Source organism: Desmodus rotundus, chromosome 6, assembly GCF_022682495.2.
Source record: "Desmodus rotundus isolate HL8 chromosome 6, HLdesRot8A.1, whole genome shotgun sequence".
NCBI classification, from domain to species: Eukaryota; Metazoa; Chordata; class Mammalia; order Chiroptera; family Phyllostomidae; genus Desmodus; species Desmodus rotundus.
In genome coordinates, this window is record NC_071392.1 from 157703361 (window position 1) to 157715583 (window position 12223).

The window sequence follows — 12223 nt, forward strand, 5'->3', positions numbered from 1 at the left end:
CCTCTGCTGCCCTTGATGCTTTGCCTTCTTTTCCCTGGAACATTTCTCCTTTTGTTCAACTTTTGGGGAAATCTCCTCAACTGTGCTTCCTAGCCCTTCTATTCTGTTGAATTTTTGGAGTGTCTGCTAACATTTTTAAAAGTCCTAGCAGTTCTTTCTTATTCTGTGAATAATTCTTTAAAACTTTTTTTAAATTATATTTTATTGATTATGCTATTACAGTTGTCCCAATTTTTCCCCCTTTAACCCCTCTCCCCAGCACCCCCCACTCCCTCAGGCACTCCCCCCACCATTGTTCATGTCCATGGGTCATGCGCATAAGTTCTGTGGCTGCTCCATTCCCTGCACTGTCCTTTACATCCCCGTGGATGTACCTGCCTATTTGTGCTTCTTAGTCCCCTCACCTCCGCACCCCCCCCCTCACACACCCCTCCCGTCAGGCAACCGTCAAAATGCTCTCCATATCCGTGATTCCGTCTCTATTCTTGTTTGCTTAGTTTGTCTTTTAGAGTCAATTGCTGATAGATACGTATTTATTGCTGATAGATATGTACTCATTGCCGTTTTTTTGTTGTTAAGTTACAGTTGGGCCACCATTTTCCCTGTTGCTTTCCCCTGCCCCGCCTATCCCTCATATTGCCATTTTATTGTTCGTAGTTTTGACCTTTTTCTTAAATAAGTCCCTTTAACAACTCATATAAACATGTTTTGGTGATGATGAACTCCTTTAGTTTTTTTCTTGCCTGGGAAGCTCTTTATTTGCCCTTCGATTCTAAATGGCAGCTTTGCTGGGTAGAGCAGTCTTGGGTGTGGGTCCCTGCTTTTCATAAATTTTTCTTGTTTAAAAGATTTTATTTATTTAATTTTAGAGGCAAGGGAATGGAGGGAGAAAGAGAGGGAGAGAAACAGCAGTGTGTGGTTGCCTCTCGCACACCCTCTACTGGGGACATGGCCCACACACAACCCAGGCATGTGCTCAGACTGGGAATTGAGCTTGCAACCCTTTGGCTTGCAGGCTGGCACTCAATCCACTGAGCCACACCAGCCAGGGCTAACCTTTGGCATTTTAGTTATGATGTGTCTTGGAGTGGGCCTCTTTGCATCCATCTTGTTTGGGACTTTCTGTGCATCCTGGACTTAAATGTCTATTTCCTTCACCAAATCAGGCACTTTTCTTCCATTATTTTTCTAAATAGATTTCCGATTTCTTGCTCTTTCTCTTCTCCTTCTGGCACCCTTATGGTGCGAATGTTGGACCTCTTAAAGTTGTCCCAGAGGCTGCTTATAATGTCCTCATTTTTTTGGATTCTTTTTTCTTCTTGTTGCTCTTGATTGGCTATTTTTTGCTTCCTTATGTTCCAAATCATTGATCTGAATCTCGGCTTCATCCACACTACTGCTGTTTCCCTGTACATTGTTCTTTATTTCCATCAGTGTATCCTTTGTTTCTGACTGGGTCTTTTCCATGCTGTTGAGGTCTCACTGAGTTCCTTGAGCATCCTTACAACCAATGTTTTGAACTCTCCATCTGACAGATTGCTTATCTCCACTTCGTTTAGCTCTTTTCTGGAGTTTTGATCTGTTCTTTCACTTGGGCCGTGTTTCCTTGTCTCCTCGTTTTGGCAGCTCCCTGTGCTTGTTTCTGTATAGTAGGTAGAGCTGCTCTGACTCCGTGTCTTGGTAGAGTGGCCTAATGTACTAGGTGTCCGTAGGCTCCAATGGCACAGCCTCCCCTGTCACCCAGGCTGGGTACTCGAGGTGCACCCTTCGTGTGGGCTGAGTACACCCTCCTCTTGTAGATGAGCCTTGGTTGCTGTTGGCAGGTCAATGGGAGGGATTTACCCAGGCCAGTCAGCTGCCAGGACTGGCTGTGACCACTGACCACCTACCTCTGCCCTCTGTGGAGGATCATCTGTGCAGGGGCAGGATGTGGTCTGTGGCTGCCCACTGGGTGCCCTGGCCCTGGGGTTTCCCATGTGGTGCAGGCCAAGGTCAGCCCCCACCTGTGTTCTGCCCGGGGCCACCCTGCCTGAGCTATAAAGCCATCTGAGATGGCTGCTTCTTGTGCTGGGCTTGGAGGTTCCTAGGCGAAGCCAAGCTGTGAATGTAGGCTGGTGCCAAGCCTGAGGCTCGCTGAGACTCTGCTTGTTCCAGGGGATTTGGGAAGTTGTGCCGCAGGAGCTGAGGCCAGCCATTCCTGTGGAAGAGCAGCTCGGGTGGGCCTGTAAGGTGGCTGGGGCAGGGTCTCTGGGGATCTCCTAGGCGGGTCAGACAGTGTTAGCCAGGTTGCTGGAGTCTCAGACAGGGCACCGAGCTGCTGGGGGAGGGCTCAGGAAAGGGATAATGGCCTCTGCTCACCCCAAAGCCAGACACTTCAGTCCCTCCCTGTACCACTGGGTGCCTTTCAAGCTGCCATCCTGGTGCTGGAGCCCAGAGGGAGTGTGTCTGAGTAGGGGAGTCCGTGTGTGGGTTCTTTAAGAGGAAGTGCTTGGGGCTCCAGCAGTTTCTTCCACCAACTCAATCCCTGCTGGTTTTTGTAGCCAGAAGCTGTGGGAACTTAATCTTCCCGGCACTGGAACCCTGGGCTGTGGAGACCTGGTGTGGGGCTGGGACTCCCCACTCCTGAGATACCCCCCCGAACTTTTTATCCACGTGGGTGTGGGACCAGCCCATTCCACGTCAGCACCCCTTCTCCCAGTCTGGATGGGTGTGGTTTCTCTTAACCGCATGGTCGCCGGACTGGCTTGGTGCAGCTCGGTTTCTGACGGTTCCGGGTGGTAGTGGTTCTGTGTTTTCGTTGTAATTTTGATGTGGTCGTGCGAGGAGGCGAGCCGTGTCTGCCCAGGCGGCTGTCTTCTATTTCTTTTTTTAAATAACTTCTTTTTTCATGGATGCAAATTTTTAATGTCTTTGAGGCTTTCTTGGTTTCATTCTCATTTTCTTGAGCTTCCTTTCCTTCTGCGTCTGCCTTCCCCTCCCCGGTCTGCGTTTTTTCTCCGAGTTCCCTTAGCTCTGCTCTGGGTCTCTCTCACTTTAGGGGCCACCCTCTGGACCCTCGGCACGTGGCCCGGGAGCTGGGTGATGGGGAGGCCTTGCGATGTGGCCCGCAGGGCTGTGTGGCTCTTCTCCCCTCAGCTGGTCAGACAGCCCAAGGCTTCTGCCCTCGAGGGCCGGGGCTGAGCAGCTGCCGCTCAGGAATGGGGCTGAGGGTCGCTGTTCAGGGCGTACACCTCCCTGTCAGCCCAGCTGCCTTCCTCCGCTGTTCCCAGGCATCCAGGGTCCCCCCCAGGGGTAAACTCCCAGCTCCTGCGACTGACCCTCAGCCTGCCCAGCAGGGGTCCCATGCCCCTTGGCCTGCTGGCCCCTTGACACTACCCCGCCCCCAACAGGCTTGCTGGGCCTCGAGGACGATGGGGACCTCATCACTGTGGAATTTGATGACGGAGACACAGGGAGAATCCCCCTCTCCCACATCCGCCTCTTGCCTCCCGACTACAAGATCCAGTGTGAGTGTCCGTCCTGCCCCGGCCAGCCCACCCCCAGGCCCTCGCCTGCTGCCCCCGAGCCTGGCTTGGGGTCTGCCATTTGGACCATTTACAATCACAGGGGATGGAAGTGGTAGAAACCATGGGTGAGGGCTCCCAGGATGAGCTTGGGAGAGGGGAATCCCAGGGTCCCCCAACTTCTGTGTCCCGAGGCCCAAGAGGGCAGTACAGGCCAGGTGGCCCAGGCTGTGGGAGGCCCGTTAGTAATGCTTGAAGTCCCGCTCCGTCTGTCCACGCTAGTGCTGCGCTCTTGCCTCAGGCCTGTGTGTCTGGGGCTGCCACTCCCTCTGACCAAAACCCGTTTGGAGCAGCCGAGTGCCTCACCCAGGGTCCTGAAACTCAGTGATTCGGGGCGTCCTCCAAGTGGGCCAGCAGAACCCCAGAAGCTGGCATCCTTGCTCAGCCCCCCACTCCATTCACAGGTGGGGGGGGGGTCCCGCTGAGCTTGTGTGCAGACACCCGAGCGGTCTCTGCAGGACGGGCCCCCCTCCCGACAGTGGGCCAGCTCTGCGGTGTCATTGCTTCCTCCCCGGCCCTGCTCTCAGGACAGACAACACTGCGGAGGCCCAGGCCTGACCACTCCAGGTCTGTCCCTCCTACAGGTGCTGAGCCGTCCCCGGCCCTCCTGGTGCCTAGCGCCAAGCGCCGCAGCCGGAAGACCAGCAAAGACACTGGGGAAGGCAAAGATGGGGGCGCGCCCGGGTCCGAGGAGCCCGGTGCCAAGGCACGAGGGCGTGGGCGGAAACCCAGCACCAAAGCCAAGGGCGGTACGTTCGCAAGAGGGTCGTGCGGGGCCTGCTGCACACAGATGGTGCCCACCTGGGCAGGTTGGGAGGCTGAGGCCCAGGCATGCTCATCTCTCAGGGGTAGAGCTGCGACTCCTTCTGGGTGTTTGCCCCAGAGTCTGGAGAAAAGTGCTTCCGGCTCACAGCTGAGGCTCCCAAGAACCCCCCATTTAGGGGCCACGCCTGTGGGACTGAGGCCCTGAGAGGCTGCTGCGTGCCGGCCCCACGCCAGAGCAGGCAGTGCCCAGTTCGTGCAGGCTCTGTGGGCTGGGAAGCCCCAGCCCCAGCTCACCCGTGCTTCCCCCCCTCTCCTCTAGAAAGAGCTGCTGTCCTGGAGGAGGGGGGCCCAACGGGTGAGGTGCCCAGTGCCCCATTGGCCCTGGAGCCAGTCAGCACCCCAAGTTCCAAGAAGAGCCCCCCAGAGCCCGTGGACAAGCGGGCTAAAGCTGCCAAGGCTCGCCCGGCACCCGCCCAGCCCAGCCCAGCGCCATCCACCTTCACCAGCTGCCCGGCTCCCGAGCCCTTTGGGGAACTGCCTGCCCCCACCGCAACCCTGGCCCCCACCCCCCTCGCCACTGTGCCCATCACCATGCCCGCCACCCGCCCCAAGCCCAAGAAGGCCCGGGCTGCCGAAGAGTTGGCCAGCAAGGGTGCCCGCAGGCCTGGGGAGGAGGCTGAGCTGCTCGTCAAACTGGACCATGAGGGAGTCACGTCACCCAAAAGCAAGAAGGCCAAAGAGGCCCTGCTTCTGCGGGAGGAGCCCGGGGCCGGGGGCTGGCCAGAGCCCAAGGGCCTCCTGGGGCTCAGCAGCTATGGCCAGGCAGCGGGCAGCAGTGAGCCCAAGGTGGCCCGGCCCAAGGCTGGGGACGGCGACCTGGCCCTGGAGCCAGGGGCCGGGCTCACGTTCGAGGACTCGGGGATTCCCAAGAGCCCGGACAAGGGCCAAGCCGAGCAGGACGGGCCTGAGGAGTCAGAGAGCAGCAGCAGCAGCAGCAGTGACAGCGGCAGTGCGAGCAGCTCGGAGACCGAGGGAGAGGAAGAAGGCCGGGGCAGCGGGGGCCGGGCCTGCACTGCCTCCAGCTCCAGGGCCTCCTCCTCCTCTTCTTCGTCCTCTTCCTCCTCCTCCTCCTCTTCCTCCTCCTCCTCCTCGTCATCCTCCTCCTCTTCCTCCTCCTCCTCATCGTCCTCTTCTTCCTCCTCCTCCTCTTCCTCCTCATCCTCCTCCTCCTCCTCGTCATCCTCCTCGTCCTCTTCCTCCTCATCTTCATCCTCCACCACAGACGACTCCTCCTGCAGCTCGGACGACGAGGCAGCCCCCGGCCCCCCGGCCGGCCCCTCAGCCCCACCTGCCCTCCCCAGCAAGGCACCCAAGCAGGCCAGCAAGGCGCGTGCCTCAGCGCACTCTCCCAGCAAGAAGGCGCCAGCACCCCAGCCCCAGGCCCCCCCACCCCAGCCCCCGCAACCACTGCAGCCCAAGGCCCAGGCCGGGGCCAAGAGCCGACCCAAAAAGAGAGAGGGTGTCCACCTCCCCACCACCAAGGAGCTGGCCAAGCGGCAGCGCCTGCCGTCCGTGGAGAACAGGCCCAAGATCGCCGCCTTCCTGCCGGCCCGGCAGCTCTGGAAGTGGTTCGGCAAGCCCACCCAGGTAGCCAGGGCGGAGGGTCTGGAGATGTGGTCGTCTTCTGCTCTGTGCCAGCCCTCGGGGCCTCCTCCCGTCCACCCAGCACCCCCATGGTGGAGGGTTGGGGTGCGTGGTGGGGGTGCCCCGTTTTGTGGATGGGAACACTGAGTCTAGTACCTGCCGGCCAAGCCTCCCAGAGCAGCGCTGCCCCCAGCCCCTGCCTGGGACCCAGACCACCCCGTGAGCCAGTTGAGCCAGTGTGCCAGGGCCACACAGGTCCCCAGTAGCAGACCCCAGGCCCTCTCGGCCATGGCTGTCTCTGCATCAGCTCCTTTTCAGCTCCTCGGCGACTCGAGCGGCGCCAGGCTTCGGCCGGCATGCTCAGCAGTCCCAGCAGAAGGCGCCTCTTTCCCTTTATTTTGTTTTTATATTGTATTTATTGATTTTAGAAAAAGGGGGAGTAGAGAGAGAAACATTGATGTGTCGTTCCACTTAATTATGCCGCCTTTGGTTGCTTGTTGTATATGCCCTGACGGAGGATTGAACCCCAAACCTTGGAGTAGCGGGACAGCCCACCAACCAACTGAGCTACCTGACCAGGGCTTCTCACACTTTATTTGCCAGCAGTAGTCCAGGGTTGAGTCTCTGGGCCTGGCGGGATCACGGCCCACCCCCAAGCTAAACGTTGTGTCCCGGAAGCCAGGACGTCTGCTCGCCCAAGTCCGGGTCACCTGCATAGCAGAGGACAGTGGGTTCTCCACCCCCCCCCCCAGCCCACCCGGGGCCTGCCTGGCTTCTGCACATATAACACACATGCACCCAGGCACACATGCATATATGCACAACTCTGCATGTGCTCACATACCCGCATGCATGCTGCATATGTACATGTGTGTGCCTGTGTACGTGTGCACATGCGAAGCTTTCACGTGCAGAAGAGGAACAGCCCCTGTGGTCGCCGGCCCGCCCCACGTCCCTGAGCAGGAAGAGCTGACTGTGCCCAGGGCTCCTCACCCCTGGGCGCAGCCGGCCAGGCCTGTCCGAAGCACCTGTCTCCCTGGTCCAGGTTGCGCTGAGGTTGTGCTTGAGACGGCCTCGGGGAGACACCTGCTGTGTCTGCACCTCTGAAGCCGGGGCCTGCCAGGCAGAAGGGCAGACTGAGGACTTTGGGGGGTAACAGTGATGAGCTGCCAGGGTCTGGGGCAAGGCCCTTCATAAAAGTCAGGAAAGTTCTGGCATTTTTGCATAGTAGCTCCCGGGGTGTGTCTGCCAGGCTGGAGGAGCCGTGGGGTCTTCTGGGTCAAGACTCCAGCCTGGGGGCTTCTGTCTTAGCAGCAGCCTTTAGGGCCCCCATCCCCACCACTAGGGGTGGCTAGGACCCCCACAGTAGAGAGGGCAGCTCCACCTGCCCCAGGTCACACCCCTGCAGGGCCCTTTGGAAGGGGGCAAAGGGTGGGTGCAGAGCAGGAAGTCAGGGACCCCCCGCTTGGCCTTCGCTGCACTAGACCTGAATGGGGTAGCCCTTCTGACTCGCAGGGCGCAGGTCATCTTGTCTGATGGGCTGGCTCCATCTGGGCTGACAGAGCCTCTGTTGGCAAAGCACCACCCTCCCCTTCCCGCCTCCTCAGCCCCCAGATGCAGCCAGTGTGAGCAAGGAGATCCAGGCCGAACGCAGAACGCAGATCTGCACAGCGAGCACCCTGAGCCCCTGAGCCAAGGAAGGGCAGGTCCCCACCGTGACTGGCCCATTCCTCACGTCCGCCTCTGCCACTCATGGACTCCATAGTCACTGAGTGCTGAGAGCACAGGCTGAGCCTGTTGGCCTCTTAAACGGGAGAGTTGGGGCTGGAGCCATGGCTTCCTTGGTCCTGGTCGCTTTCTCCAGCAGGGGCAGCAGCAGGATGCGATGCTGGACTGGCCAGACCAAGGCCCACCTCGGGGGTGGGGTCAGTCCCACAGGGAGCCCCATGGACCCAGGGGGTGGGGTTGTGGGAAGGGGCGTGGACTCTCGGTGCCAAAGAACCCCAACTGGTGTTGAAGATGAGCCGGTTTAGCAGCTGTGGCTGTCCCTGTCACCCTGAGCTCACTCACACTGCGCCCAGAACCGAAAAGAACTTGAGCCACTTACAGGACACAAATTGACACTTAGGGGCAGGGACAGTGAAAAGTCTGTCACAGCAGGGACCCAGTGAATGAAAGGTAGAAGGGAGACCGTTGGATAAGGGAGGAAATTATGCAGGTTTCTCAGGTTTAGGCTAAAAGAATTGGCTTTGAGCCCCCTGGGAGGGCCACCGTGACCTCGTCCCCCACAGGTGTTCTCGGTGGGCCCAGCTGGAGGCAGCCTGGGTGCTGAGTGACAGGCTCTGTCAGAAGCCAGCCCTTCGGCATCACCGCTCGCATCTCTTCCCTGCACCTCCCTGTCCCTGTCGGCAAACGGGGGTCAGCGCAGGCTGCTGTCAGGACCCTGCTGGGACCCCTGTAGGCATGGGGTCCGCAAGTCTCCAGGCCTCTTTGCCAGCGCTGCTCTGGGACGGGGAGTCACAAGTCATTGTCGGAGAGAGGAGGAAGAGGTCTCCTTAGAGCCGGGGTGGGGGGTGTGCTTCCCTGTGCCCCCTCCCACCCCCAAGCTTGAGGGGAGGCTGCAGGGCTGGGCCGAGGCTCGGGAGGTGGCAGTGCCCTGACCCACCATGCCCGCCTGTCCCGCAGCGCCGCGGCATGAAGGGCAAGGCCCGCAAGCTCTTCTACAAGGCCATCGTGCGCGGCAAGGAGATGATCCGCATCGGCGACTGTGCTGTGTTCCTGTCGGCCGGCCGCCCCAACCTGCCCTACATCGGCCGCATCCAGAGCATGTGGGAGTCCTGGGGCAGTAACATGGTGGTGCGGGTGAAGTGGTTCTACCACCCCGAGGAGACCAGCCCGGGCAAGCGCCTGCACGAGGGCCAGGTGGGCACAGGGCTGTGGGTGGAGGCTGCAGCTGCCTGGGGCCTGGGGCAGGGGGGTGCCAGCCTGGGCTCACCACCTTGTCTGCTGCACACAGCACTGGGACCAGAAGTCTGGCCGCAGCCTCCCCGCAGCCCTGCGGGCCTCCAGCCAGAGGAAGGACTTCATGGAGGTACGTGGCGGGTGGTTGTGCCAGGGGCGGCGCCCTCCCAGACCCTCGCGCCTGGCCCCTGGTCTCTGCACATGGGTCTCCTACTCCTCAGGTCTCTGTCTCTGGGTCTTCGTTTTGTCCGTCTGTCTTCCAGCCTCTCTGTCTCTGTCTCTGTCTCAGTGTCTGGGTCTCTGAGTTCTGCCCTCTTCTGCCCTTGGTCCCTCCCAGTGTCCCTCTGTCCCTGGGTCTCCGCCCCCGGGCTCCCCCGGCCCTGGGGCCCCTGACGCTGCCCTTTGCCTGCAGCGTGCGCTGTACCAGTCGTCGCACGTGGATGAGAACGACGTGCAGACCGTGTCGCACAAGTGCCTGGTGGTGGGCCTGGAGCAGTACGAGCAGATGCTCAAGACCAAGAAGCACCAGGACAGCGAGGGCCTGTACTACCTCGCCGGCACCTACGAGCCCACCACGGGCATGATCTTCTCCACTGACGGCGTGCCTGTGCTCTGCTGAGGCCTCGGGCCCGCAGGGCCTCCGCCCCCCCACCCCCACCCCGCGGCCCAGAGCCACTTGTGTTGGTTGTGTGCATGCAAGTGTGGACGCCCTGGCACGAGAGAGTGTGCACGTGTGCACCCGAATGCATGCCCGTGTGTGCACACATGTGCACACGCCTCCAGCCCCCTTTCCGGACTCCTTGGTGCCTCCCACGAGGGGGCTCCTCTCTGCTATCAGGGTATGGCTCTGCCCGGTCCCCCAGGGCCTCGCCTCCAGCACCTTGTAAGCACTTGGCCAGGCCGTGCCCAGGGCCCCACGCCCAGGCCGCGCAGACTGACAGGGCGTTTCTGAGGACCAGACTGACGCTCGCTCTGCGGTGCCTGCTGCCTGTGGACCCTCCCGAGGCTCCCAGCGCTCGGCTTCCCCTCGGCATGGAGCCCACCCTCAGCCTCCCCCCTGCGATGGGGCAGCCAGAAGCCCACCAGCCTCACTGGCCAGGCCAGGCCTGCTCTGGGCACGTGCCAGGGGCCCGGCCCCCACCCTCTCAGGACAGCCTGGACTTGGGGAACAGAGCCAGGTGAGGGGGCGCTCCGCAGCGTCGGCCAGGCGGAGGCGGCTGCACGCCCTGAGGCCACCTGGTCCAGACCCTCGAGACACTACAGACAACCCCAACGGTGCTGAAACCCCGGTCCCGGCCCCGGCCGCACCCGGAGGGAGGCGGCAGCTCTTCGCCTGTACAGTTTTCTCGTGCCGAGACTCTTCCTCTGTATCATACACCTTTAAATGGAGTCGACTTTTTAATTATATATATAAAGATAAATATATATAAATATATATAAATATAAACTTTTTAAAACTGTGAAAAAATAGCTATGAAATTATAAAAAAAAGCGAACACATTCTGACGTGCAGAATATTATTTTTTATTTCCTGTTAGATTGTGAGTGTCTAGCACCCAGCTTCACGGGCCCCTGTCCCAAGCACACCCCACCCCGCCCACCCCGCCCAGGTGTACTGTACTCGCCCCCAGGTGTCGGAGGAGTTAGGGAGAGCGGAGGCTGAGGGAGGGGCCGCCCTGCGCGGTTTGGCCCAAGAGAGCACTTACCAGCCCCGCGGCCTCCAGGGAGACCGGAGGTCTTGTCCAGACAATCTTAAGGGAAGGAAAAGCCAGACTTTGGTGTTATTTTTGGGGGGAATTGTTTTTCTTTTTTTTAAGTTTCTTTTGGAATTTTGTTTGCGAATTCTGTGTGATCTTTTTCATAAAAAGAAAAAAAGAAAAGAAAAAGCTATAATTGGAAAAATACGGTTGTGTGGAGTGGTTCATTTCAGGGGCCGGGGTGGGGTTGGCGTTGGGATGTGGCTCCTGGCGAGGGTGGGGTGAGGGCAGCTGACGTTCCAGGGCACGGGAGCGGGGTGCTGCCCAGGGCAGCGGCCAGTGGCCACAGGTGGGTGTTTAAATTGGGTTAATTTAAATGAAAGGGAAAATGCCTCGGTTGCGCCAGCCACGTTTCCCATAGGTGAGCCGCCAGGGGTCGCTAGTGGCTACTATTCTCAGTAGCCCAGGTAGAGAAGGCGTTTCTGAGTGCGGGAGGTTCTCACGGCCACGGCGGGCCGGGCCGGCAACCCTTCTCCGTAAACCTGGAGCTGAGCGCTCCCAGCTGCGCCCACACCTGCGGTCGATGCCGACGGCCTGAATGGACCTGAGCCAGCCTGACCCCACCAGTGCCCGCCGGCAACCCAGTGCCCGGAAAACGGATGACATGTCAGGCTTTGCTCTTTCACGACTGCGCGTCGAGGGAACAGCAAGGCGATCAGCAGCGTTAACTAAAGGAAGGCGGCGCCTGGCTGGGAAAAGGGCTCGGAAGGTCCTCTTTTTCAGACACTGATTCACGTGGTGCTGGGCGGCCCCTCCCACATTCGCAAACCCGAGAGCAGCGGCGCGCTGGCGCCACCTGGCGGCCGCCACCGGCGTCGCCCCGCCCGCTCTGCGCCCCTGTGGATGCCGGCTGGAGCGCTCCCCGCCCCTCTCCGTGTGCGCAGGCCCGGGGGTGGGGCTGCAGGCCTGGAGCACTGGTGGCCCTGGGAAGGCCAGGTGCCCTCCCCAATTCTCCTTCCAAGGGACCCACATCCAAGAGTGGGCAAACCCCACTCCTTGCGGAAACTGAGGCACAGGACAGCGTGGGAACTTGTCCAAATCTCACAGCTCAGCAAGAGAACCTGGTTTGAGCACAGAACACTCAGCCTCACTGAGGCCCTGTTTCTAAGTCCAGAGAGCAGGACCAGTGGGGGGAAAGCCACCTCTCCTCTTTGTCTTTCTGCCCTTTCAAGTGGATGGGGTGCAGCTGTTCTCCCAGACCCGAGAGCCTTTAAAGCCCAAGAGCTTCCAGCCCCCCACCTTCCCCCAAAAACCTCCCAGGGCCTGCCAACTGTGTGGGGACCGTCCTCTACCTGAGCAATCCCCGCTTAGCCCCTAGACCAAAGGTGGCAAACACAAGGCCCGCGGGCCGAATCGGCCCTCCACCTTGTTTCATCTGGCCCGGCATCTTGTTTCTACCCAGCGGCAGCGCCGAGCTCCTTGCCCAAGTTAAGGAATAGTTACATTGACACAGTCCTAAGATGACATTCAGCCCTTTGAAGGCAACTGCGAGGCTGATGTTGCCCCCAGTGAACATGAGTTTGACACCCCTGC

The 12223-nt window shown here is 59.9% G+C and overlaps 1 protein-coding gene across 7 annotated transcripts in view; it reads left to right on the forward strand.

The window, feature by feature from the left end:
- TNRC18 (trinucleotide repeat containing 18) overlaps nt 1–10829 on the forward strand; it is a 75375-nt gene extending 64546 nt beyond the window's left edge. For all 7 annotated transcript variants that reach the window (XM_053925954.1, XM_053925959.1, XM_053925957.1 and 4 more), the window contains 6 exons: nt 3390–3506; nt 4148–4312; nt 4648–5975; nt 8658–8894; nt 8989–9063; nt 9346–10829. In XM_053925954.1, the coding sequence (XP_053781929.1) occupies nt 3390–3506; nt 4148–4312; nt 4648–5975; nt 8658–8894; nt 8989–9063; nt 9346–9552 (2129 nt within the window). In that variant the 3' untranslated portion in view covers nt 9553–10829. The remainder of the gene's footprint in view (nt 1–3389; nt 3507–4147; nt 4313–4647; nt 5976–8657; nt 8895–8988; nt 9064–9345) is intronic.
- Nucleotides 10830–12223: the final 1394 nt, after the last annotated feature.